We start from the raw sequence: 24,827 nt of genomic DNA, 5'->3' as shown, positions 1-24,827 counted from the left end.
CTACTATCTCAGATACAGTATTCTAATGGGGTGAAGAGAGAGACTTTAGATATTTTGCAATGAACTTGTTCACAGATGTTTCTAAACAGAGCTGGAGCAGCTCTGTATTGCACTCAGGCCTCCTGGCTCGGAGGTACGAAGCCTACCACAGCATCACAAGAAGCTTCCTCATTTGCTCCAACTAACTTCTCATCAACCTGATTGGAAATGCTATTGCAGACTTCTGGAGAGTTGGAAGTTCAATGCTGGTCTCCTGGGTCAGAGGTAGTGACACGAGCATTGCTTCACGACAGCACCCCGCATTCATCCTAGATGTCTTCCTATCAACCTATTGATAGATATTGTATCAACCTCCGTATCATGTTGGAGTTGAATCCGGGTGTCCTGATGATTGCAGAAAATAAAACGTATTTCCATTGCCTGCAGCTGACTCTCATTCAAGATGATTATCAAACAGCATTGAAGAAGTCTTGTTTTCTCTCAGTAAATAAGAGATACCATGCAGCTTCTCAGGGCTGCAGCAATTGTTAATCTTGAGGAGACGTGTCAGAATATTTTTCATCAGCAAACACTTACTGTACTTTGGGAGAGACAGGACGTGCCAATAAAGAACTAGGATAATCAGACGTGAGACTTATTTAATAAAATTCAATTTGATCCATCTGCTCTGACTTTGAAACGTCTTTTGATAAAAAAAATGTTCTTCGAGGATAATTTGTCCAAGGTGCCATGCTATATAACTGCAGGAGCTGTTTTATCATGCTGCACGGACAATCTCAAAAAAGTTATGAAGTTATCAAGTGGAACAGGCAACAAATTGACGCTTTTTTGAAAGAATCACCTCAATTGCCCAAGTGTTGCTTTATGAGGAAGATAAGAAAGTGAATGAGAGGCTAACCTTAACTATAGGAGGAATAAAAGCAAAAATGTTACGGAGAAAGGACGGATAGACTGAGGTCGTTTTCTTCAGCGCAGAGGAGACTGAGAATGGACAGGATTCAGATGCAGTGATAGTTGGAACTGCAGATGCTGGAGAATCTGAGATAACAATTTATTCTGAAGAAGGGTCTAGGCCCGAAACGTCAGCCTTCCTGCTCCTCTGATGTTGCTTGGCCTGCTGTGTTCATCCTCTCTACACCTTGTTATCTAGGATTCAGATGCGTAAGCTTATGAGGGGGATAGAGAGCATAGACAGGAAAAAAAGATTTCCCCTGGCTGGAGGGATAAATAACTGGGGACAAACTTTAAGGGGTGGGTCCGGAGTTTTATTGGAGATGAGAAGAAAAGCTTTTTCACACAGATGGTGGAGTGAGTAAGGAAGTAGCTGCCTGTGATGGTGGTAGAACAGAAAGCCCCATCACATTGAAAACGTATTCAGATCTGCACTTGAGATGCCAGGGCATACAACGGTATGAGGAAAGTGCTGGAAAATGACCTCAGAATATTTAGATAACAAGGTGTAGAGCTGGATGAACACAGTAGGCCAAGCAGCATCAGAGGAGCAGGAAAGCTGAAGTTTAGGATCTGGACCGTTCTTCAGAAATCTTTCATTTCTGAAGAAGGGTCCAGAGCAGAAAGGTCAGCTTTCCTGCTCCTCTGATGCTGCTTGGCCTGTGGTGTTCATCCAGCTCTATACCTGGTTATCTCAGATTCTCCAGCAACGGCAGTTCCTACTATCTCAGAATATTTGGATGGTTGTTTTTAACCGGCGTGGACACCATGTACTGAAGAGTCTTATTCTGTACTGTAGAAATTATTTTGTCCGCTCAGGAGGTTTTGTTGGAAGGCAGGGAAGTCTATATCAATGACGAAATTGTTGAAACCTGCCAGCAGCTCTTTCCTAATCTCCCGGTTCGTGTTATAACAGGCTGTTAGGTTTTTGACCAAGTTCTGAGCCTCTTCAAATCATTGTGATTACTAGCAGCGCAGTAGTAAACTGCAGTATCAGTCGGCACCAAGCTCTGTATTTTCAGGCTGCACAACTTCTGACTGGATCGAGTGACTTCAAACCTCTCCTTGAAACCCTCTGCAAGCGTGGGTTCAGATCTGAAAATGGAGGTTGCTATGAGCTGCAGCCCTGCTCCTCTGCCCTGGCTGTACCAGTACATCCAGTTTTCACTAGTGTCGTTTTGGTAACAGTGCATTTCTGCCATCTTCCCTTCACCAACAGACAAGCGGTTCTCCCATTGGGAAACGAGGGCGCTGCTGCAGCCAGCTGAGGAGAAACGGGAGAACAGACAGGTTCAAATTTCAAATGTTTACTATCACTAAGATGAGTCAATTTTTACGAAGGGAACCAGGAACTGCACTCACAGAGCCTTTGACACCCACAGACAGAACTGCAGTTCTCTGCAGACTTAGTTACGACGTAGCAAAACTCGGGAAAGCTCTTCATCGCCACGTTTGGCTGCAACGCCGATTGTTTGCGGGGACGCAGGTGTATCCCCGGTTTCCTACATTCCATATAGCTCAAAATACGTCCGCATTCCTAAGACATGACATGTCCCTATTTTAAGTAGAGAGTGAATGACCTCAGGCGCTCACTGTTGTGGCCATTGTGACTGGTTATTTGGACGCTGGGTATTTCCACTTTTCATTCCACTATGAGAAAATTCCCTTTCTTTGTTTTTTTTTTGAGAGTAAACGAGAAAGAAATTTGCAAATTATCTGGCTGACAGAAATTCGTCTCCGGTACCAAAAGCAGATTAAGACTGGCTCAAATAATTCACCAAGGCTGGAAGGTTACCTGGGAGCAGCAGTAACAGGAAATGCAGAGAAAGAGCGCCGAACATTTTTGCTACCTACGAGGTACAGCTCTCACACACTGCAAAACGTCTCGCCCTGTCGCCGGATTTAATACTTAGCTGTAGACATGACCTCATCGCGAGAGAGTCCAATAGACCTTCCGCGTTCCCACTTAAGGAAATTTAGCTGTCCTGCCTGTGAAAACGCCAGTAACTGAACCACAAGATCGTCAAGCAAGTGCAACGCTATTGCCAAACCCTGCAGGTTCATTTTGATTCACGTGTCTGGTCTTATTTAGCAGAATGCACATCATCTCATGTAAAATAGCAGAGTAATTGTTTAGAAATCGCATCATTGTTCTATTTTGCATTTCAGAAAGGACACAGAAAAGAAAGTCAAAGTGGGCTGACTGTTCTGAACGGGGTTTTTCAGTTCTCAAACTCATCCTGTTGCCTCAAAATGAATGTAAACGGTTTCCTGCAAGGGCCTAAATGTCTCAGAACTGCACGGACGATTTGAGAGATGTCAAAATCCAATGTGCTGTTTGTTAGTTTTTCTCTTTTCAAAAATTGTATAGAACTCTTTGTATGCACATAACGTTTATGAATAACATATACTTTTGCAACATAAAATCTTTTTCCATTTATGTGAAAGTTTGTTTTTGCAATATCACAGGGTCCTCCCTATGACTGAGAAGATAGATTTTCAGCTGGACACAGTGTTTGATAGGGTGAAAATGGAGATATTAGATATGTTTCAATGCACCTCTTCAGAGATGGTATTAAAGAGCTGTGGAGCAAGTGTATAACGACCTCACAAGAGCCTTCCTCATTCATTCCTTCTAAACCTGCTCAAAGATGCTATGGCACACCGCTGAGTAATATGGGAGTTTAATGCTGTTCTCCTTGCTCAGGAGTTGGGACACTGCTGTTGTTCCACAAGAGTCCGGGATGTGACGACAGAGAAAAATGTCTTTGCATTGTCCGCAGCTGTCTCTGATTCAAGACAATTAACATTTAACATAGATGAACTTTTTTTCTCTGTTCATTCACACAGACACTAAGAGTTGCTATGCAGCTTCTCAGGGTTGAAATGAGAAAATTGACCATCTTGACAAGACAAGTCGAAATATATGCGATCAGCAAGCAAGAGACAGCGCCACAGACTCGAGTATTCATTAATAAGATTTAGTTTGCTCAATCTGCTGCTACTTTGAAACTTTTTTTTGACAAATACAATTCTTCTACGCTAGCGTGACTAAGATGCCATTCTGTATATCTTCAGGAGCTACTTTGGCTATGCCACACGGACAGTCTCAAAAAGAGTTACAAAGTTTCCAGCGGCAGCAGCCAGCAAATCAATGCTCGATTGGAAGATTTGCACCTCAATTGCCCAAGTGCTGTTTCAGGAAGAAGATAAGAAAGTGATTGGGAGGCTAACCGTTATTACAGGTGGAATAAAAGGAAGGATGCTATGAAGAAAAGAACTTGGTACAGAGTTCGTTTTCCTCAGAGGACAGGAAATTGAGAATTGACTGGATTCAGATGTACAAGCTTATGAGGAGGATAGACATAGTAAACTGGAAATAACATTTTCGCTGGATAGAGGGATCAACCACTGCAGCCAAAACTTAAGGAAAAGGGCATGAGGTTTAGGTGAGATGAGAAGAAAAGCTCTGTCTCACCGAGGGTGGAGGGGCTAATTACTTCCTGTTAATTTTGGTAGAACAGAAAGCCCCATCACATTGAAGAACCATTTAGATCTGCACTTCAAATGCCAGGCCATACACTGGTAAGGGAAAAAGTGCTGGAAAATGGGCTCAGAATATGTAGATGGTTGTTTTTGACCGGCGTGGATACCCTATGCTGAAGAGTCTTCTTCTGTACTGTAGAGTTCTGTGACGCTATCTACCGCTCCTGGAAGACTAGGGAATTATTTTGTCCGCCCGGGAGGTTGTGTTGGACGGCAGGGAAGTCTATATCAATGACGAGCTTGTTGAAACCTGCCAGCAGCTCTTTCCCAATCTCTCGGCTAATGATATAACAAGCCAGTAGGTTTATGACCAAGTTCTGAGCCTGTTCGAATCGCTATGATCTCTAGCAGCACAGTAATAGACTGCAGTATCAGTCGGCACCAAGCACTGTATTTTCAGGCTGCACAACTTCTGACTCGGTCTAGTGACTTCAAACTTCTCCTTGAAACCCTCTTCAGGCCAGGGTTCAGAGCCAAAAATGGAGGTTACTATGAGCTGCAGCACTGACCTGCTCCTCAGTGCTTGGCGGTATCAGAACAGTGCACCTCCGCCGTCTTCGCAACTCCAGCAGACAAGTGGTTCTCCCACTGGGAGACGACGGTCCCGCTGCAGCCAGCTGAGGAGAAACGGGAGAAAGGACAGGATCAAATTTCAACTGATTACAATCACTACTGAGAGACAATTGCTTCCAAGGAAACAGGGCGTCATGCAAGTTTAACGCTATTGATGTACCCTGCAGGTTTATTAGATTGGAACGATTGACATGTGCCTGGTTTTATGTGAGGGAGACCAAGTTACATCATGTAAAAGTACTGAATAATTGCTTAGAAGGATTAGTATTGCTCCATTTTAAGTCTCAGACTGGAGACAGAGAAGAAAATCAAACTGACTGCCTATTCCGAACAGTGTCATTCAGTTCTCAAACCCATCCTGTTGCCTCAAAGTGAATGTAAACAGTTTCCTGCACGGGCGGAAATACCTCTGTTTTCAGAACTGCAGGGGCGAACTGAGAGATGTCAAATTGCAATGTGTTGTTTGGCACTTTTTCTCTCTACAAAAAATGTATGTAAGTATTTGAGAACGTTTTGTATGCAGGTAACTTTTATGAATAAGAAATATTTTGCAACACAAAAAGAAACTTTTCTCTTTCATTCGATAGTTGTTGTTGCAATACCACAGGGTCCTCCCTATTACTTAGAAGACAGATTTTCAACTCGATACAGTATTTTGATTGGGTTGAAAAACGAGATATTAGATCATTTTCAATGCACTTGTTCAGAGATACAATTACACACTTCTCAGTAATGTGGGACATGAACACAGTTCTCCTCGCTCAAATGTTGGGATATTGCTGTTGCTGCACAAGAGTCTGGCGTGCGATGCCGGAGAAAAAAAAAAATTGTGTTTCCATTGTCCGCAGCTGACTCTGATTCAAGGCAATTAACATTTAACATTGATGAACTTTAGTTTTCCCTGTTCATTCAAACAGACACTAAGAGATATCATGCAGCTTTTCAGGGAACAAATAAGAAAACTGTTTATCTTAAGTTGAGAAGACATTTCGGAATATATTTAAACAGCAAGCAATTGACCCGTTGGGGGGTATGAACGAGTGAGATTAAAAGGATAACATAATCAGACTCAAAATTTCATTAATGAGATTTAGTTTGCTCAATCTTGCATTACTTCAAAACTATTTTTGACAAAAGCACAGGTTCTTCCAGGCTAACGTGTCTAAGATGCCATTCTGTATGAATGTAGCATCTATTTTGGCCTTGCTACGCGGACAATTTCAAAACAGTTGCGAAGTTATCAGGGGCAGTAGCCAGCAACTCGATGTTCATTTGGAAGAATCACCTCAAATGTCCAAGTGTAACTTGAGGAAGAAGAAAAGAAAGTGAATGGGAGGTTTTTCTTCATTACAGGATGAATAAAAAGAAGGATCTTATTATGTAGGGAGATTAGAAAGACTGGTGTTATTTTCCTTGGAGCAGAGAAGATGAGGGGGGACGCAAGTGAGACGTATGAAATTATGAGGAACGTAGACAGGGTAAATGGAAGAGACTTTTACACTTGGTGGATGGTTTAATGACAAGCACGCATAGATTTACGGAAGGGTTTCCCTTTTGTAGTACCTGCCAGGCACTGAAGTCTTGATCTCTTTCACCCTTTGGGTAAAAACATTTTTTTTACTCAAATCCTCACAAATCCGCCTGCCTTTCACTTCTTTGACAAACAGCGAGGGAGTCAGTTGGGCCTTCGAAAAACGTCATTACTTCTGCACACGAATTACACGCCAAGCACAGGATGCATGCAGTGTGCAAGAGAGCTGGACAAGTATGGGAAGCTGAAAGGAAGTTTCAAGTACCAATATCATGTTCTCGATCAATGACGTGCGAGGAGTGGGTATTTAATTAAGTTAAGAGGAGGTTTCGGGGGATGTAATGAACATTTATTTCAACCAGAGAGTGGTGGGAATCTGTAACCCAGTTTCTGTAAGAGTGCTACTGGCAGAAACAATTATCACATTGAGGAAGTGTATGTGTACTTGAGATGACAAGACAAACAATGGTTTGGGATATTATAGGGGAGGAAATGGGATTATGATTAGTTAGGTTGTTGTTTCCGAAAAGCGCCGACTCTATAGACTGAAAGGCTTTCATCTGTCCTATAGATCTCCGTGATTCTATGCATCTAAGAAGCTGGGAAATTATGTTGTCCACTCATGAGGTTGCGCTGGATGGCATAAAAGTCTATTTTAATGACCAACTTGTCGAAGCCTGCAGCAGCGTCTTCCTAGTCACTCAGCTTATGGTATGACAGGCTGGTAAATTTTTGACCCAGCTCTGAGCATGAGATCATTAGCACCTCCGTAATAAACTGCCGTTTCAGTTGTCTCCAAGCTCAGTATTTTCTGGCTGCACCATTTCCGACTGGTTCTGGTGACTTCAAACCTCTCCTTGAAACCGTCTACAGACGTGGGATTAGAGCTGGTAACAGAATTTACTATGAGCTGCACACTGTCTCATTTGAAGTGGCAGTACCAGTACTTGTAGCTCTCGTCCGTGAATTTGTAACTGCATTTCCACCAAATTCCTCTTTTGTACAGGCACCCCTCCAGCTACTGGGAGATGAGGATGCTTCTATAATTCGCTTTGGGAAGAAGATAGAAAGAAACAGGAAACGGTTGAGACGAAATAGGAACCGACACAATATAGATTGAGAGAAACAAAACACCTTGCGCCAAATCTCGCAAACTCAGTAGCTGAGCCTTTGAAAATAACCAGATCGCTGAATGAACTCAACTTCAGTTGCTGTTCTCTCGATGTCCTTTTCCTTTATAAAGTCTTGACCAGTTACCCGCTGCAATGAGATTGACGCCATCCTCGTAACACCCTCAAGGAGGGTCAAATGAGTTTGCAGTCCGTTCACAGCATTGACAGGTTTAAAACGCATTTTTTTTGGTTTGCAAAGTAGGCGGTGAACGAATGACCATTACTAGGATCCATGATAAGTATGGGTTCACAGAGAGGCAGCGGGATCAATCTTTTTTCCGTCATGCCTCAGGATGAGAATTCCAAGTTGACTCCTTTCACCCCCTTCCCATTCTGCCTCCAACCAAAAGCAGAATTTGCTGGAGAAACTCAGCGAGAATTTACCAACTGATGACCCAGTCTTTTCCTCTTAATGTTTTGAAAACCCTGTCTTTTACTGTGAACGCTTTGAGGAAAGATCACTGATGAAGCAGATGAAGGTGGTTGGGCCTAGGGCACTAGCCTGAGGCACTCCTGCCGAGCTGAGATATCCGACCTTCAATCATCTTCCTCCGAACTCAGTATTAATCAAACCTGCAGTGACTTGTCTATATTTATTACCTAATTCCACTTCTGTCAGAATCGTTCGATGCCACAATAGGTCGACTGTAATCTTGATGCCAAGGGCTGCCGCTCATTTTTTACTGTCTTGTGTTCAGATGCTTTTTTTACTCTCTTGTGTTCAGATGTTTAGTCCATGTTTGGAACTAGGCTGCAATGAGGTCAGGCGTTGAGTGTGCTTTACAAATTTTAACTGAGTGTTCATTAACAGGCTATTGTTTGAAAGTGTCATTTGGTAGCACTCTCATAGATTCGCTGAGTTATGCAGCACTGAAGCAGACCCTTCAGTCCAACTTGGCATTACCAAACAGATATTCTAAATTGATCTCGTCCCATTTTCCAGCATTTGGCCCATTTCCCTCTAAACCCTTCCTATTCATGTACCCACCATGATGCCTCTTAAATTTGTAATTATACCCACCTCCACCAACTCCTCTAGCAGTTTGCTTCATGCACGCACCACCCTCTGCATGTCAAAGCTTCGCCCAGGTCGCTTTTAAATATTTTCCCTGCCATTTAAACCTATGCGCTCTAGTTTTAGACTCCCCGACGCTGGGGAGATAAAAAAATGCCTTGGTTATTCAACCTATCCATGTCAATTACACCCTCATTCCATTTGGGAAAGCCTGAGAGTGGATGGATGGGATGATAAATAGTCGGAATGGAATAGTCCTGCAATTTCTGGACGGACATAATCCAGATTGTAGTCTGGGTGCCGGGATTGCGGCTGTGAGAAAGAGCTTGCCCTGTCGTCAATGCTGGAACGTTAATTCTCATTCCCAGAAGCAGTAAAGTGCCAAGGCCCACAGCCTGCACAATATCATAGCATCCAACCATTTCTTGATGTCACATGGTGTGAATTTAATTGACTGCAGAAAGACGTCTGAGATGTACAAAACCTCAGAGACGACAGAGATGGATTGTCCACTCACCAGTGGCTGTCGGTGCTTCCAAATGCTTCTCTTATACGATGAAGTACTGTATACCTCCACTATTGCAGATGAGATTGTTTATTCCAATTGTTATTTAATCGTACACCACTGTCCACAAAATGACGTGTAGGAGGATTGCTGAGCTTTCATGTGATCTCTTGGTTGTGGGAACGATTAGTTCTATCCATTCGAGTCTGTTTTATACATGAGTGGCCCTTTGTTGTGATTTTAACTAGTTACCACATCATTTTCGGTAGGCAATACAGTGCGGAGCTAGAGGAACTCAGTGGGGGCATGCAGCATCAGAGGAGTAGGAAAGTTGACGTTTCGGTTAGGGACCCTTATCTCTGACTCCAGCATCGGCAGTTCTTACTATCTCTGATTTTCGGTAGATATTGTGTTGGTCCTGACGTGGTCTCCTGCAATCTTCATTGAACAAGTACTGATCCCATGGTTTGATTGCATGCTAGACAAGGTGACATGCTGGGCCGTGAAGTATGGATCATGGTTGAATCAAATTCTGATGATTCTGAAGGCCTAAAGTGCAGTTTTGGACCAACCACATAAGTACAATGATGACAAAAGCAGGACAATAGCTGGAAATCCTGCAGTAAGTAACTTGCCTTCTTACTTCCCAAAGTCTGCATACCGTCTGTGAGGTGCACTCAAGAGTTTGGAACAGTTTTGACCTGCTGAGTGAGAACAGCTTCAAAAGAGTCAATAATATCGATACCATCCTGACTATTTGATTCACATCCAAATCCCGAAATTAAACATTCACCTTTAACAATGTACTGTATCTGTAAAAAATCAGAACCAAATCAAACCAAAATCAAATTATCACCACAACCCAAATTCACCACAAATGCTAACCATTTTCTAGTTACTATCACTTTTGAAGAAGCGTCACTGGACCCGAAATTTAACTGTGTTGTTTTTCCCTACAGATGCTTTCACAATTGCTGAGTTCCTCCAGCAATTACTATTTTTGTTTCAGATTTCCGGTATTCACAGTTCTTTGTTTTTTTTTCCACCAATACTGTTGATGCTTTGAGAAGAAGGTGAATACAACATGGGGTTGATGTCCTCCTTCCAATTTTAATTTAGCCCTCTCCCTCTCCCTCATATACCTGGCACCCCTCCCTCCTCCCCCCGCCCTCCGCTAATCTACCTGGTTAGAAATAGTACTCGAGAGTAGGTGTGATATGACCTCGGGCCTTCTGGACCAGATGTAGGGCCACTTCCATGACACCACAAGAGGTGTTCACCTTGGTTTTATTGCATTGTCGTTGATGTGCATTAATTGAACAACTGAAAACACTGGATATTTAAAAGTGGTGGTAAACGGATGAAATTTTTCACGGGGGTTTGATAGCGGAAAAGCCCTTCAGTTATGTTTGATAGCAATTCTGTCTAAGAACATTTTTTGCAATCACTTTCACAGGGTAATGCGCATTCATTAATAGTCAACTGGTTAAAATATCCGTTGTTCGCGGAGAAAATATGCTGGAACGTGCAACACGTCTCTGTTTAAAAAGCCATTGAGAATGAAGTGAAATCAGAGCCTGGAACCATTGTACACAAATGAAGGATAGAGCAAAGCCCTCTTTAATAATCTCAGATGCTATGTCCTCGGCCAGAAGGCAAAAAGAGAGAGGAGCAGAATTACACCATTCAGCCCATAAAGTCTACTCCACTTCTTTCATGGCTAATATGTTTCTCAACCACATTCTCCTGTCTTAACCCTGTAAACTTTTATCTTCTGACAGATCAGGGAACCTATCAGTTTCTGTCCTGAATACACTCAGTGGAGCACGCTCAGCATGATGGCTCAATAGTTAGCATTGCGACCTTCCAGAACCAGAGACCTGAGTTCGATCCCAGCTGCAGGTGACTGTGTGTGCGGAGTTTGCATAATCCCTCCGACGTGAGTGAGTTTCCTCCAACAAAACAGACCAAGGTGGACAAAGACGAAACAAGGGTAAAAGTTAACCTCAACACAACAGTCATGGTAGATGCAGAAAAAAGGTTAAAGAACGTGATTGCTGGAGAACAGCCCTTTGGAGGGCTCTGCTGCCTTCAGTTCTCAGACACTGGGTATATATTATGCATGCGCCCTGCATATCAAAGACCGACAAAAATGATGTTGGATGAAGTGCATCCAATGAAAGGTGATAGATCGTGAAAAGGGGAACGTACAACGGGAGCTGAGTGTGCTTGCACCCCAGTTGCTGAAAATAATCATACAGGTGGAGAAGCGATGAAGAAAGTAAATGGTATGTTGGCCTTTATAGGAAGAGAATTCGAGTACAGAAACAGGAATAAAAACCAAAAGAACTGCGGATGCTGTAGTTCAGTTCTGAGGAAGGGTCACCGGACCCGAAACGTTAGCTCTGTTTTCTCCTCCACAGATGCTGCCAGACCTGCTGAGGTTTTACAGAAACAAGAATGTCTTGCTGCAATTAAACAGGGCTTCAGTGAGACCAAACCAGGAGAATTTCGTGCAGGTTTGGTCTCCTTCCCTGACGAAGAGTGTTCTTTCTGTGCAGAGATTGCAACAAAGGGTAATCTGACTGATTCCTGGGATGGCAGGACTGATGCGTGGAGAGTGTCTGGATCAGTTAGCATGATATTCAATTAGGTTAGAAGAAGGGGTGTGGCTTTGGAATTTTTTAGAAACCTATAAAATTAAGACATGATTGGACAGGGTAAAAACAGGAAGAGTGTATGTGACCCATGTACCCCTACGAGGTAGGCCATTTCGGACTGAGATGGGGAGAAATGTCTTCACACAGAGAGTGGTGCAACTGTGGAATTCTCTGCCACAGAAAGTGGTTGAGGCCACAACATTGAACGTTTCTCTCTGTTGGCTCACGTCCTGATAGGGCTTTAAGAGTTTGACCCTGTCAAACAGAGTAAATGTTTTGAGCCCAGTATGAATCTTCTTCAGAACTCTTCTTCTGAAGATGGTCACTTGACTCGAAATATTAACACTGCTTCTTTCTCCACAGATGCTGCTGTTGAGTTTCTCCAGCTATTTCCGAGTTAATTTCAGTTCTTTTTTTTTTGCCTTAGAAGTGGCTATTTGACGCACGGTGGTATTGCACACTGTTTCATCATTAATTCCATCTCCCATGCAAAAGCAAGTTCCATAAAGCATGATGCCAGAATATGAGTGCTACTTTCAACATTCAAACTAGTTCTGTCTGGAAATGATACAGTAGCAAGAACAAAAATGCAATAAGCTTCGCTCTTCCTTATCAAATACAAAAAGGAGGATTCAGTTCTCTTTTTGGATTCACAATGGCCTCGCAATGTGCTATAGATGACAGAAAATCGGGGCTTTCATCAGTAGGGGAACTGTTGACGTCACTGGGGCTTGTGGGGAGATATGTGCAGAGGCAGAAGAATACGCAACTTTCTTCCTATCATTACGTCAGGATCAATACTGAGGGGGGATGTGAAAAGTGAAGCTATCATCTTAGACAAAAACACAAGGAGCCATGTAGGAAAAGTTGAGTTGCCTCATTCCCTAGAGTAAGTTAACAGAAGGTCTGAGAGAAAAGTCAAACCAATGTTAGGTTTTGCTACGGTTTATGAGAAGAAACTGTTTTCATTGAAAACAGAGTTGGTAAACTCAAATTTGACGATATTCGTAGAGGAAAATGTGGAAGTTGAAGAAGTGTTTCCTCCTGACCGCATGAGGAATTAGGATCCAGAATATATTTCCTGCCAGGCCAAAGTAAGTAATTATGAGAAGATATTTGGGGAGTTAGGTGAACAAGAAATATTCGCCTCCCTGCGGGGAAGAGCAAGACTGAGATGAAATTTGAAGTTTAATATTACAGAGGCAGAATTGAACCATTGATCCTGCAGGATCTGCTCAACACTGTTCTCATTATTTATTAAGTAGGAAGTGGGGCTTTGAATTTTGATTTGCCACATTGACAGTGATGAATCATTGGAGGATCCCTGCATCACCTCAGCCAGTTTTATTTTAAATCTCTCACAGTATGCAGCCGTATCTGGCTGGACCAGGAATTGTTGTCTACTACTTATTACCAAGATCATATATGGAAGTCAGCCTCATTGTTATTGATCTGAAATCACAAGTAGGATAGACCAAGGACATATTTTCGATTTCTTTCCATAAAGGACCTGGTGAACCAGATGTTTTATATTTTTTCCGACAATAGTTTCATCGTCATCATGAGATTCCTAATTCCAGATTTTTTATAGAATTACCATTGCGCCATCTGCCATGGCAGGATTTAACCCGGGTCCCAGAACGTTACTAGGTTCTCTCAATTAATAACCCAGTAGTAATACTGATAGAGCATTGCCTCTCCGTAATGTTGTTGGGTCATTGGAACTGAGACAAGCTACATCGTTGAACAGGCTGATAATTTTAAAAGCCAAAAGAACTACAGATGCTGTAAATCAGGAACAAAAACAAAGTTGCTGGAAAAGCCCAGCAGGTCTGGCAGCATCTGAAGGAAGAAACAGAGTTAGCCTTCGGGTCCAGCGACCTTTCCTCAGAACTGATGGTGGCTGAGAAAACATCAGAGGCTGATAATTTTGATGACTGTATATATTCGAGCTTTTCCATGTTTTGGTCTTACAGTGACACGGTGAAGAAGGGTTTGACACTGTTCTGAGCCTCTTTTGATCATTGCAATCACCAGCAGTTTAGTAATGAACGATTGCCTCTCATATTTCCATATTCAGCCCTTTTTCAGGCTCCAGATCTTCTTACTAGCTTAAACCTGTCCTTGAACCCTTTTAAAGACAGGTACCCAAGCAGGTAAAGGAGTTCACTGTCAGCTGCTACTCTTTGCCACCACACTAGCAATACCAGTACATACTTAAGCTATTGGTGGATTTCAGTTAATGTATACCGGCATCTCCTCCGTTTTCCAAAGTATTCGTAAACAAAAGCCCTCCTGAAGCCAGAACAGAGGAAAACTGAGAAACAGACTGATCCAACAAATACTGATACAATGAGGATGGAGAAACGTCATCTGTCAGCACACATGAAAACTGCCATACATGCTCAGCTTGCTTTGTCTACAAAGAGCGGACACATGGCTGAACACCTAGTTATCAATGAGTGTACTTCGTCCCATGCCAACGGAGTACACGTGGCCTCATTACTGATTGGTGACAGAGGCTGCATCTCGATCTTCTCACATACCATGCCACCAATTCTGCCACAGTTGCCCCGCCCTCTAGTCTAGTGATTGCTGTCCCTCACTGAGATGGGTCGTGTGCCCAAATCCATGCCCAATCACTGATAAAGAGGGAGCACGCTGTCTGGGCCAATATTTTTTTTTTAACATCAAGAAACACATCTGGGCATATGAGGAATGTTTAGATGATATCTGGCAGAAGCGGATATTCAGTGAAGTGTGCCCTGCCGAGATAGTTGAGAAGCTGTTTCAATTACTCCTGGCTCTGTATTCCTTCCTGTGTGTAGGTTAAGCGGATTGGCCGTGCTAACTTGCCCCATCACGTCTAAAAATGTGTGGGTGGGTTAGCCATGGTAAATATGGGATTTTGGGATTGGTTGTGGGTGAGTCTGGGATGAAAAACTCTTCGGAGTGTTTGTGCAGACTCGATGAGCAGAATTGCCTCTTTCTGCACGTAGGGGTTTTATGATTCTGCTGTGCTAAAACAGGATTAGATATATATTTAAACACGATAATGTTTACTCCGCCTGCAGAAAATTTAAGTCACAAAACTAAGCAGGACACAGTTTAGAAAAATAACAGTTCGGCCCTAATAGAACTCTCTGTCCTCTGCAAATTATTAAACTACATGAGACTATTACCTCTGTTCGGCGAGGGACCCTTGGACTTTGATTGGATAGTGAAGCTCATCTAAAATTTTAGAGGATGCTTTTACCCCATTTCGAAGTTATAGGAAGGAGTGTAATTATCAGAAAGGAGTAGCCGATTTATGAACGTTGTGTACTCGAGCTTTCCAATCTATGTGCTCACAGTCCAACCGCTCGCTAGATTTTTTCAAAAACCCTGCATTTGTTTGTATCACTGTGATCATTGGCAGCGCAGAAATAAACCGCAGTATCAGCTGCCTCGAGCTTCAGGATTTTCAGGCTGCACGACTTAGTCATGCGCCTGGTGCCTTTGAATCTTGCCTTGAAATCATCTTCGAACGTGGGCTCTGAGGTACCAACTGAGGTTGCTACAAGCTGCAGGGCTGCTTCACTGAGCTGGCGGTACCAGTACATGTAGATATAGCTAGTGTCGTTTTGGTAACAGTGCATCTCCGCCGTCTTTCCCTTTTGTAGAGACAAACACTCCGGCCATTGGGAGATGAGGGCGCTTCTACAAGTCGCTAAAGGAAGAAGGTGGAGAGAAAAGGAATTCGTTTGAGGGTGAATTATGAATTGTTTGCGGAAACCCAGATGTGTCCTCTGGTTTCCATCATAACACACTCTTCTAAATACGCCCGCCTCACAAAGACACATCATTTCCCCATTTTAGAGAGATACAGTGACCGCAGTTGATCACTGGTGTGGGCATTGTGCCCGGTTATTTGGATGCTCAGCACTGCCAATTCCAATTGATGGACAACGAATAGTGGCTCATGAAATGAAGATCAGAAACAAAAGGAAGATATTTACAGAAGCAGGGAATAATGCGGCTTCAAAAGGTGCATTGGCCCAATTAATTTACCTCTCTGAACATCGTTCAAGCAATTTCCAGTTCCAATGTATTCCGCACTATCACCTGCAAATAATATCAATTCCGACGTTTATGTATCTCCCTGACATGAGGTACAATTGTCGCTGCTTCTCTGGCGTATAAAACTTTCTGCAGCAAGACAACTCTTTTTTTTGACAGTAGACAAGAACGAAACATACAAATGATCTGGCTGACCGAAAATCCACCACAGCACCAAAAGCGAGTTAAGGCTGTCTCAAATATTTCACCAAGACTGGAAAGTTACCTGGGAGCAGCAATAACAGGAGATGTAGAGAAAGTGCACCAAACATTTTCCCTCCCAACGTGGGACAACTCTCACAAAAATGCAAACCCTCTCGCCCTGCCGTTGGATTCAGTGTTCAGCTGTGAATGTGACATCATTGCCAGAGCTTCCAGAAGACTTCCTCTGTTTCTATATAAGGACAGGCAGTGTCTGTCTTTGACTACGCCGGTAACTGGGAGATATAAGCCACCCACTGCAGGTTCATAGAGATTGGAATGATTTGCATGAGTCTGTTTTCTTAGGGGGTGGGAGGAAAGCAATTCACTTCCTGTCAAAGGACGGAACAATCGGTTAGATGTCACATCACTGCTCCATTTTGTATCTCAGGACAGACACAGAAGAAGAAAGCTAAACTGGGCAGAGTGTTGCGTCTGGACAACCAACAACTCGGTGAAAGACACTCTTTGGTTTTCCCAGAACTTGTTGGTCTTCCAGAACAAGGAGTTGACCTCGAAAGAATGTTGCAGATTGGCACATTCTAAGGTCAAGAACGACATGTTGGGGGACACACTCATGCCTGGCGCAGCTGCCGCCAAGGCGCAGTGGGAAAAGACAACTGTCTGAAATCTTCCTGCTGAAGTTAAATGGGGATCTGTTCAGTTATTGGACTCTCCTGGTGCCTCAAATGTATGTAAATATAGTCTGGTTCAAGTAAGGCTTGCCTTTCGTTTGTTTGTTAGATCGAATCAAAATCCAATGTCATTTTTTTTCTTTTCTTCATATGCTACGGTACAGAACTAAGCCATGTTTATATATATATGGGAAGAATTTATTAATGAATAACATATATTTTTGAAATAAAAGAAAGACTTCTCCTCCCAGCGTCCGTTCAGTTCTCAAACCACCCTGTTGCCTCAGAATAAATGTAAATAGCTTCCTGCACGGGCTGAAAACGCGTCTATTTTCACAACTGCAAGGGCGATCTGAGAGATATCAAATTCCAATGTGTCTCTTGGCATTTTTTTCTGCCTGCAGAAACTGAATAGAGCAGTTTGATGACTTGTTGTATGCACGTTTCTTTTCATCAATTAGAGATACTTTTGCAACATAAAAACTCTTCCACTTTTGGAGGGTTGTTTTTTGGCAATGCCACAGCGTCTTCCCAAAGCCAAAATTTCAACTGGATATTGGAATTTGATGGGGTGAAAAATTAGATATTATATAATTTTCAATGTACCCGTTCAGAAATGTTATTATTTATCTCTGGAGCAGATATGTATTCAACTCAGGCTCCCTGGCTCAGAGGGAGGGAGACTACTTCTTCTCCACAAGAGCTCGGGGTGTGATTACGGAGAAAAAGAAAGTGTTACCATCGTTCACAGCTGACTCTAATTCAACGTGATAATCAAAGAGCATTGACAAACTTTTTTTTTTCAATCTCTTGATTGACTCAGTTACTGAGAGCTACCATGCAGCTCCCCAGAGCTGGAACAAGGAGATTGAAATCTTGAGAAGACATTTCGGAACATAATTTGTCAGCAAGCAATTGTCGCCCTTTGAGGAGAATGGAGTAGTGAAATTAAAGATACACGATATACGAGCGGTTTAGTTCATAAAATTTAATTCGTTTCATCTGGTTTTACTTAGAAGTTTATATGTTCTCCCAGGTTAACATGTCTAAGTTGCCATTCTGTATGAATGCAGCAGCTATTTTGACAGTCTCATGAACAATTTCAAAACAATTAAAAATTTATCAGGATCAGCAACCAGCAACTCGATGTTCGATTGCAAAAATCACCTCAATTGCCCAAGTGCTGTTTCAGGAAGAAGGTAAGAAAATGAATTGCTAGCTAACCTTTTTACAGGAGGAATAAAAAGAAGGATGGTATGAAGAAAGCATGGACATGCTGAGATCGTTTTCCTCACAACAGAGGAGATTGACAATGGACATGATCGAGATGTATAAGCTTATGAGGGGCATAGACAGGACAGACAAGAAGGAATATTTTCTCTTGATGGAGGAGTCAATGACTAGGGGAGTAGCTTTAAGTTAAGGCACAGGAGGTTCGGAGGAGATGTGAAGAAAATCATTTTCACACAGATCGGGGAGGTAGTCAGAAACGCACAGACTGTACGTGTGGTAGAGGCAGAAACCACCATTACATTGAAGAAATAATTAGATGCGCACTTGAGTTGCCATGGCATACAATGGTTTGGGAAATGTGCTGGAGAATGGACTCTGAATACTTAGGTGATTGTTTTTTAACCAGCTTAGACGCAATGGACTGAGAAACATTTTTCCATCCCATAGACCTCAATGATTTTATCTATTGCTTCGGACACACTGGGAAATAATTTTGTTCACTCAGGGCGTTAGGTCGTACGGCAGGGAAGTCTACATGAATGACCAACCTGTTGAAATCTGCCAGCAGAGGTTTCCCCATCGCGTGGCTCATGGGATAACAGGTTGGTAAGTTTTTGAACCAGTTCTGAGCCTGTTAGAATCGCTGTGATCACTTGCAGCGCAGTAGTAAATTGCAGTATCATTCGGCAACAAGCTCAGTAATTTTAGGCTGCACAACTTCTGACTGGGTCTAATAACTTCAGTGCGCCCCTTGAAACTGTCTTCTGGAGTGCTATCAGAACCGAAAATGGAGGTGGTAACGAGCTGAAGGCCTGCTCCTCCGATCTGGCGGTACCAATACATGTAGCTATCGCTAGTGTCGTTTTGGTAACAGTGCACCTCCGCCGTCTTCCCCTCTGCAACAGACAAGCGGTTGTCCCATTGGGAGACGAGAGTACTCCTGCAGCCAGCTGAGGAGAAAAGGGAGAACAGACATGGTCAAGTTTGTGCCACAATTCACTACGGAGAGGCAATTTCCACCGATGGCACCAGGAACTCCCATCACACCCATCCCACCCACCCACAGCCGCTCGACTCGTTGACATTATCAGATAAAGCAGCAGACCTCTGGGCACCCAGTCACTCTGGAGCAAAACTGGAGCACACGCCGCATCGCCACGATTGACTGCAATGCCGATTACTTGCGGAGACCCAGGTGCATTGTCTGATTTCCTACATTCCACACCCTTCCAAAACTGCCCGCTTCAAAAAGACAACGCATTTCTCCATTATGGAGAGAGAGAGAGACCTTAACTGCTCACTGATGTGGGCATTGTGCCCGATTTTCTTTGGAAGCTGGGCATTGCCAATTTCATTCCGCTACGGGATAGTTTTTTTTAAGGGTATAAACAAAGACGAAACTTGTAAAAGATCTGACTGACCAAAGTTCGTCTACGTCACCAAAAGCAATTGAGACCGTCTCAAATAGTTCAGCAAGGCTGGAAAGATACCTGGGAACAGCAGTAACAGGAGATGCAGAGAAAGAGCACCGAACATTATCCCTCACAACTTGGTTCAACTCTCACACACCACAAACCCTCTCGCCCTGGCACCGGATTTAATGCTTCGCTTTAGATGTGACATCATCACAAGTGCATCCAATGGACTTCCTCTGTTACCGTCTAATGAAAACCAGATATCTTGTCTATGAATACCCACCAGGTAGCCTTGCAAGTTTAATGAAATTGCCCACCCCTTGCAGGTTCATACAGATTGGATCGATTTACTTATGTCTGTTTTCTTTGCTGGTGGAAGTCAAGTCATCTCATGTCAAAGGACTGAAAAATCGGTTAGATATTGCAGCATTGGTCCATTTTGCATTTCAAGATGAATACAGAAAAGTAAGTCAAACTGAGCAAGCTGTTCCGAACAGGGTCCATTAAATTCTCAAACCACTCTGTTGATTCAAAATGTATGTAAATATTTTGATACGCGGATGGGGGTGTGGAGGGGGTGGGGGGAGTGCCTGTGTTTTCACAACTGCAAGAATGGTCTGAAAGATGTCAAATTGCAATGCATCGTTTGGCATTTCTGTTTTCTCTCAGCAAAAACTGTGGAGAACAATTTGTAGCCCTTTTGTATGCGCATACTTTTTATGAATAAGATATAGTTTTTCACCATAAAGACTAATACTCTAACAAGACAGCTGTTGTTGCAATACAACAAATACAATCCTTCCTGTGCCAGAGAAGAGAGATTTTCAATCAAACAAAGTATTTTGGTGGTCTGAATATGCAGGTTTAGGTATTTTGCAATGAACATGTTCAGAGATGTTATTATACAGCCCTGGAACAGGTGTATTATGAACTCAGGTCTCTTGGCTCAGAGGTAGGGAAAATACAACTGTATCATTCCAGGTAGCTTCTGATCAACCTGCTCAGCGATGTTACCACACACCTGGGAAGAATTTGGGAATTGAACCCGTTTCTCCTGGCCCAAGGATACTACCACGGCTCCAAAAAAGACCATGTGTGATTAGAAAAAAAAAAATTTCCATTGTTGGCAGCCGACTCTGATTCAAAATTATTATCAACGAATAGTAATGAAGTTTTGTTTTCTCTGTTGATTTTCTCAGTTACTGGGAACTTCCATGTAGCTTCTCAGGACTGTATCAAGAAGATTCCTAATCTTGAGAAGGCATTTCGGAATTTCATTATTTTATCAGCAAACATTTGCCGCCTTTGAGCAGAAAGATCTGGTGAGATTAACAAGATCTGATAATCAGACGTGAAATTTCGTTAATAAAAAGTAGTTTGCTTCATCTAGTCTGACTTCGAAACTTATTTTGAAACACACGGGTATTACTCTAGTTCAATACGGCTAAGATGCCATTCTGCATGAATGCAGGAGCCATTTTGCCCATACAACACAGAGAATCTCAAAAAAAAGTTACAAAGTTTGCAGGAGCAGCAGCCTGCAAATTGATGTTTGATTGAAAGAGTCAACTCAATTGCCTAAGAGCTGCTTCACGAAGAAGGTAAGAAAGTGAATGGGAGGCTATCTCTTAATGCAGGAGGAATAAAAGGAAGGTTTTAATTGTGAAGAACGATTGGGCAAATTGGGGTTATTTTACAAGAGAACAGCCAAGCTGAGGGGTTACAACTGAGATGCATGAAATTATGAGGGGAGTAAACAGGGCAGACAGTAAGAAATGTGTACACTTGGTGGAGGTATCAATGACAAGAGGGTATAACAACGGGACTGCTGGCTCAGAGGTAGGGTAGGACACTAAACTACAAGAGCCGCTTTTCTGCTCTACTGTATGTATTCCCACTTGAGGCATTGTTTCCGCAGCTTCCGCCTTAATTGAACATAGAAAGCTACAACACTGCCAAAGAATAACTGATAATCTTCGTAAAGATCTTGTTGTTCCTTTAACAACCAGAAGTTATATTGCTCGACAGTGGTGGACAGTAACCTGGTAGCATCAGTAACAGTAAACACACATAGACAATTCGCAGCATGATTCTGCAACCCAACGCCGTCTCAAATCATCGTCGACCAGTTCCTGTTTTACAAGCTGTTTTGTTACTGCCGCCGTCTCTCACTTGGTGACTGAATGCGGAAGTTGTATCCTTACAAGCGCCGCCAATAGCACACCTCGAAGCGACGCACTAGGCTGTCTCTAATCTGCCTGGTTTGCACTCATAGCTTTTATGGGTGCTTTGCAATTTATTGTATAATTTCATAAAGCTACGTACCTGCCTTGTGGAAATACGAATGATTCAAAGGCAGTCCTGCACAGATCACAGAAGCTGAATGCAGTGTTTACTACAAGTGTTCCAAAGCACGAGGTGTTTGGCACACTTTTGTTGCATTTATTCCTGGGATGTGGTTTGGCCAGCAATTATTGCCCATCCCAAAAAGACTTTGAGAAAGTAATGGTTTTAGGATATAGAAATGTAGGAAAAGACCCTCGAGCCTGATGCACCATGCAATGATATTATGGCTGATCTGTGGCCTAACTCCATATATCTGCCTTTGACCATTATCCCTTAACATTTTTGTTTAATAAACGTTTACCAATATCGTATATAAAATTAAGTGATTGTTAATAAGTGATCATAGTAACTGTCATTTGTGGAATAGACATCCAGACATCTGCCAGTTTTGATTGTCAAACTGCTTCCTAACATATCTCGTGATGGCCGAGCCCTAATCCACAGACGATGCCCCTAGGCTTTAGAACCTCCAACCAGTGCAAATGGTCTACCAATTACCGACCCCGTGTTTTCCAGATAATATCTTGAAGACCTTGTCTTTTACTGTTAATGCTTTGAAGGAAAGCTCGTTGATGAAGCCAAAGATAGTTGGGCCGAGGACACGACTCTAAGGAAGTCCAGATGAGCTGAGATATCTGACTTTCAATCATCTCCCTCCAAGCTCAGAATTAAGCAAACCTGCATTAACTGCTCCCTCTGGCATCACGTAATTTCACTTTTAGTAGTGCCCTTCAATGTCACAATAGATCGACTACGACCTTGATGTCAAGGGCTGTCATCCATTACTTATTCTCTCATGTTCAGATTTTTAGTCCATGTATGTAAATAGACTGTAATGAGGTTAGGCGTTGAGTGTGCTGATAGATTTCAACTGAGTGTTTGTAAACTGGTTATTCTCTGAAAGTGCCATTTGGTAACAATGTCATGGAGTCTTTGAATTAAACAGCACAGAAACAGACTTTTCAGTCCAACTTATCCACACCGACCAGATTTCCTAAATTGATCTCGTCCCATTTGCCAACATTTGGTCCATTTCCCTCGAAAAGCTTCCTATTCATATACCTATCATGATGCCTTTTAAATGCTGTAATTGTACCAACCTTCACAACCTCCTCTGGCAGCTCGTTCCAATCACACACACTCTCTGCATGTAAAAGCTGCACCCAGGCCCCTTTTACTGTATTTAAGTTCTCAACTTAAACCTATGCTCTCTAGTTTTACACTTGCCTACACTGAGAAAAAGACCTTGGCTATTCACCTTATCCATGTCAATTACACTTTCTCTCAATTTGGGAAAGCCTGAGAGTAGATGGATGGCGTGACAAAGTGTCGGAGTGGAATAGTCCTGCAATTTGTAGACAGGACATAACTGGCAATGTTCCAGATTGCAATCTGGGTGCCAGGATTGTGGCTGTGTGAAGCATCTTGTCTTGCAGCCAATGCTGGAACACCAGAATATTATCAGAATAACGCCAAAACCCACGTCCTGCACAGTAACATTGCATCCAGCTGTGTCCTGATATCATATGGAGTGAATTCAATTGACTGCAGATTGATGTCGGAGATATATAAAACATCAGAGGAGACAGAGATGGATTGTTCACTCGGCAGTTCTGTCTGTAGGAGTTTCTAAATGCTTCTCTTTTGTAATGAGGTACCATGCATTTCCACTATTGAGGACGAGATTGTTTATTCTATTTGTTATTTACATGTACACCACCATCCACAAATTGACGTGTTAGGAGCATTGTTGTGCTTTGATGCGATCTCTTAGTTTTGAGACCGATTATTTCTGCCCATTCTGTGCTGTTAGGTACATGAGTAGTCTTTTGTTGTAGTTTTAACGAGTTAACACCTCATTTTCAGCAGGTATTATGCTTGTCCAGACATGCTCTCCTGCAATCTTCGTTGAACCACTACTGATGCCATGGATTCATTGCAATGTCAGACAAGGTGATATGTTGAGCCGTGAAGTGTTCATTATGGATAAATAGAATTCTGATAATTCTGAAGGTCCGTAGTGCAGTACTGGAACAGCCACATATGTCCGGTGACGACAACAGCAGGTCAATGGCTAGAAATCCTGCAGTGACTAACTTGCCTCCTGACTCCCCGAAGTCTGCATACCAGCTGCGAGGTACAATCAAGGGTATGGAACAGTTTCGACCTGCCTGAGTGAAGATAGCTTCAAAAGGAGTCAACAATATCGACACCATCCTAGCTATTTGATCCACATCCGAATACCAAAATTAAACATTCACCCTCAGCAATATATGCTGTGTATGTAAAGATCAGAACCAAATCAAAGTCTCCCCCAATGCATCTCCAGCATACATACCAATCTTTTTCTAGCTACTATCACTTCTAAAGAAGCGTCACTAGATCCAAAAGTTATTTCTGCTTTCTGTCTACAGATGCTGTCAGACCTGATGCGTTCCTCCAGCATTTCTATTTTTGTTTCAGATTTCCAGCATCCACAGTTTTTTGATTTATTTTATTCCACCGATACTATCAATGCTTTTAGAGAAGGGTGGGCAACACAGGGGGTGGACAGCGTCTTATCTCCCCTATTCAACTCCATTTTGATTCCTCCTTCTACCTCTCTCTCCCTGACCTTTAATTGCACCTCCCCCAATCTACCTGTTCAAAGATAGCATTGCACTCCATCTGGAGTCGGTAGGGAATGAAATCGGGCCTTCTGGATAAGAGGTAGCGAATCTACCATGGCACGATAAGAGCCTTTCATCTTGGTTTTATTGCATTGCCCTTAATGTGCATAAATTGAACAATTGGAAACACGGGCGATTTAATAGTGCGAATTGTCACCGTGATTTGATGGTGGAAGGACTATTCTGTTGTGCGTGATATCAATTCCAGATGTGGACTATACAAAAAAGCACGCAGTATAGTCTTATATGTGCAATCCTGACACAGGATTTGGGATAT

At 42.6% G+C, this 24,827-nt stretch overlaps 1 protein-coding gene and 1 gene segment (V, D, J or C); both read right to left on the bottom strand.

Annotated features, from left to right (window-relative positions):
* Positions 1–16,355, bottom strand: part of LOC109914087 (immunoglobulin lambda-1 light chain-like) — a 51,633-nt gene extending 35,278 nt beyond the window's left edge. The window contains exons 1-2 of the mRNA XM_048620702.1: positions 16,278–16,355; positions 15,363–15,662 (exon numbers count right to left, since the gene is read on the bottom strand). Of these exons, the coding sequence (XP_048476659.1) occupies positions 15,363–15,662; positions 16,278–16,323 (346 nt within the window). The 5' untranslated portion in view covers positions 16,324–16,355. The remainder of the gene's footprint in view (positions 1–15,362; positions 15,663–16,277) is intronic.
* A 2,353-nt stretch (positions 16,356–18,708) lies between these two features.
* On the bottom strand, positions 18,709–19,686 carry LOC109913992. The segment is given in 2 exon segments: positions 18,709–19,070; positions 19,611–19,686. Coding segments are annotated over 2 exon segments (408 nt in total).
* Positions 19,687–24,827: the final 5,141 nt, after the last annotated feature.

This window comes from Rhincodon typus, chromosome 48 (genome assembly GCF_021869965.1).
Source record: "Rhincodon typus isolate 14 chromosome 48, sRhiTyp1.1, whole genome shotgun sequence".
In the NCBI taxonomy this organism is placed as follows: Eukaryota; Metazoa; Chordata; class Chondrichthyes; order Orectolobiformes; family Rhincodontidae; genus Rhincodon; species Rhincodon typus.
This window is presented reverse-complemented; position numbering and strand designations above follow the sequence as displayed.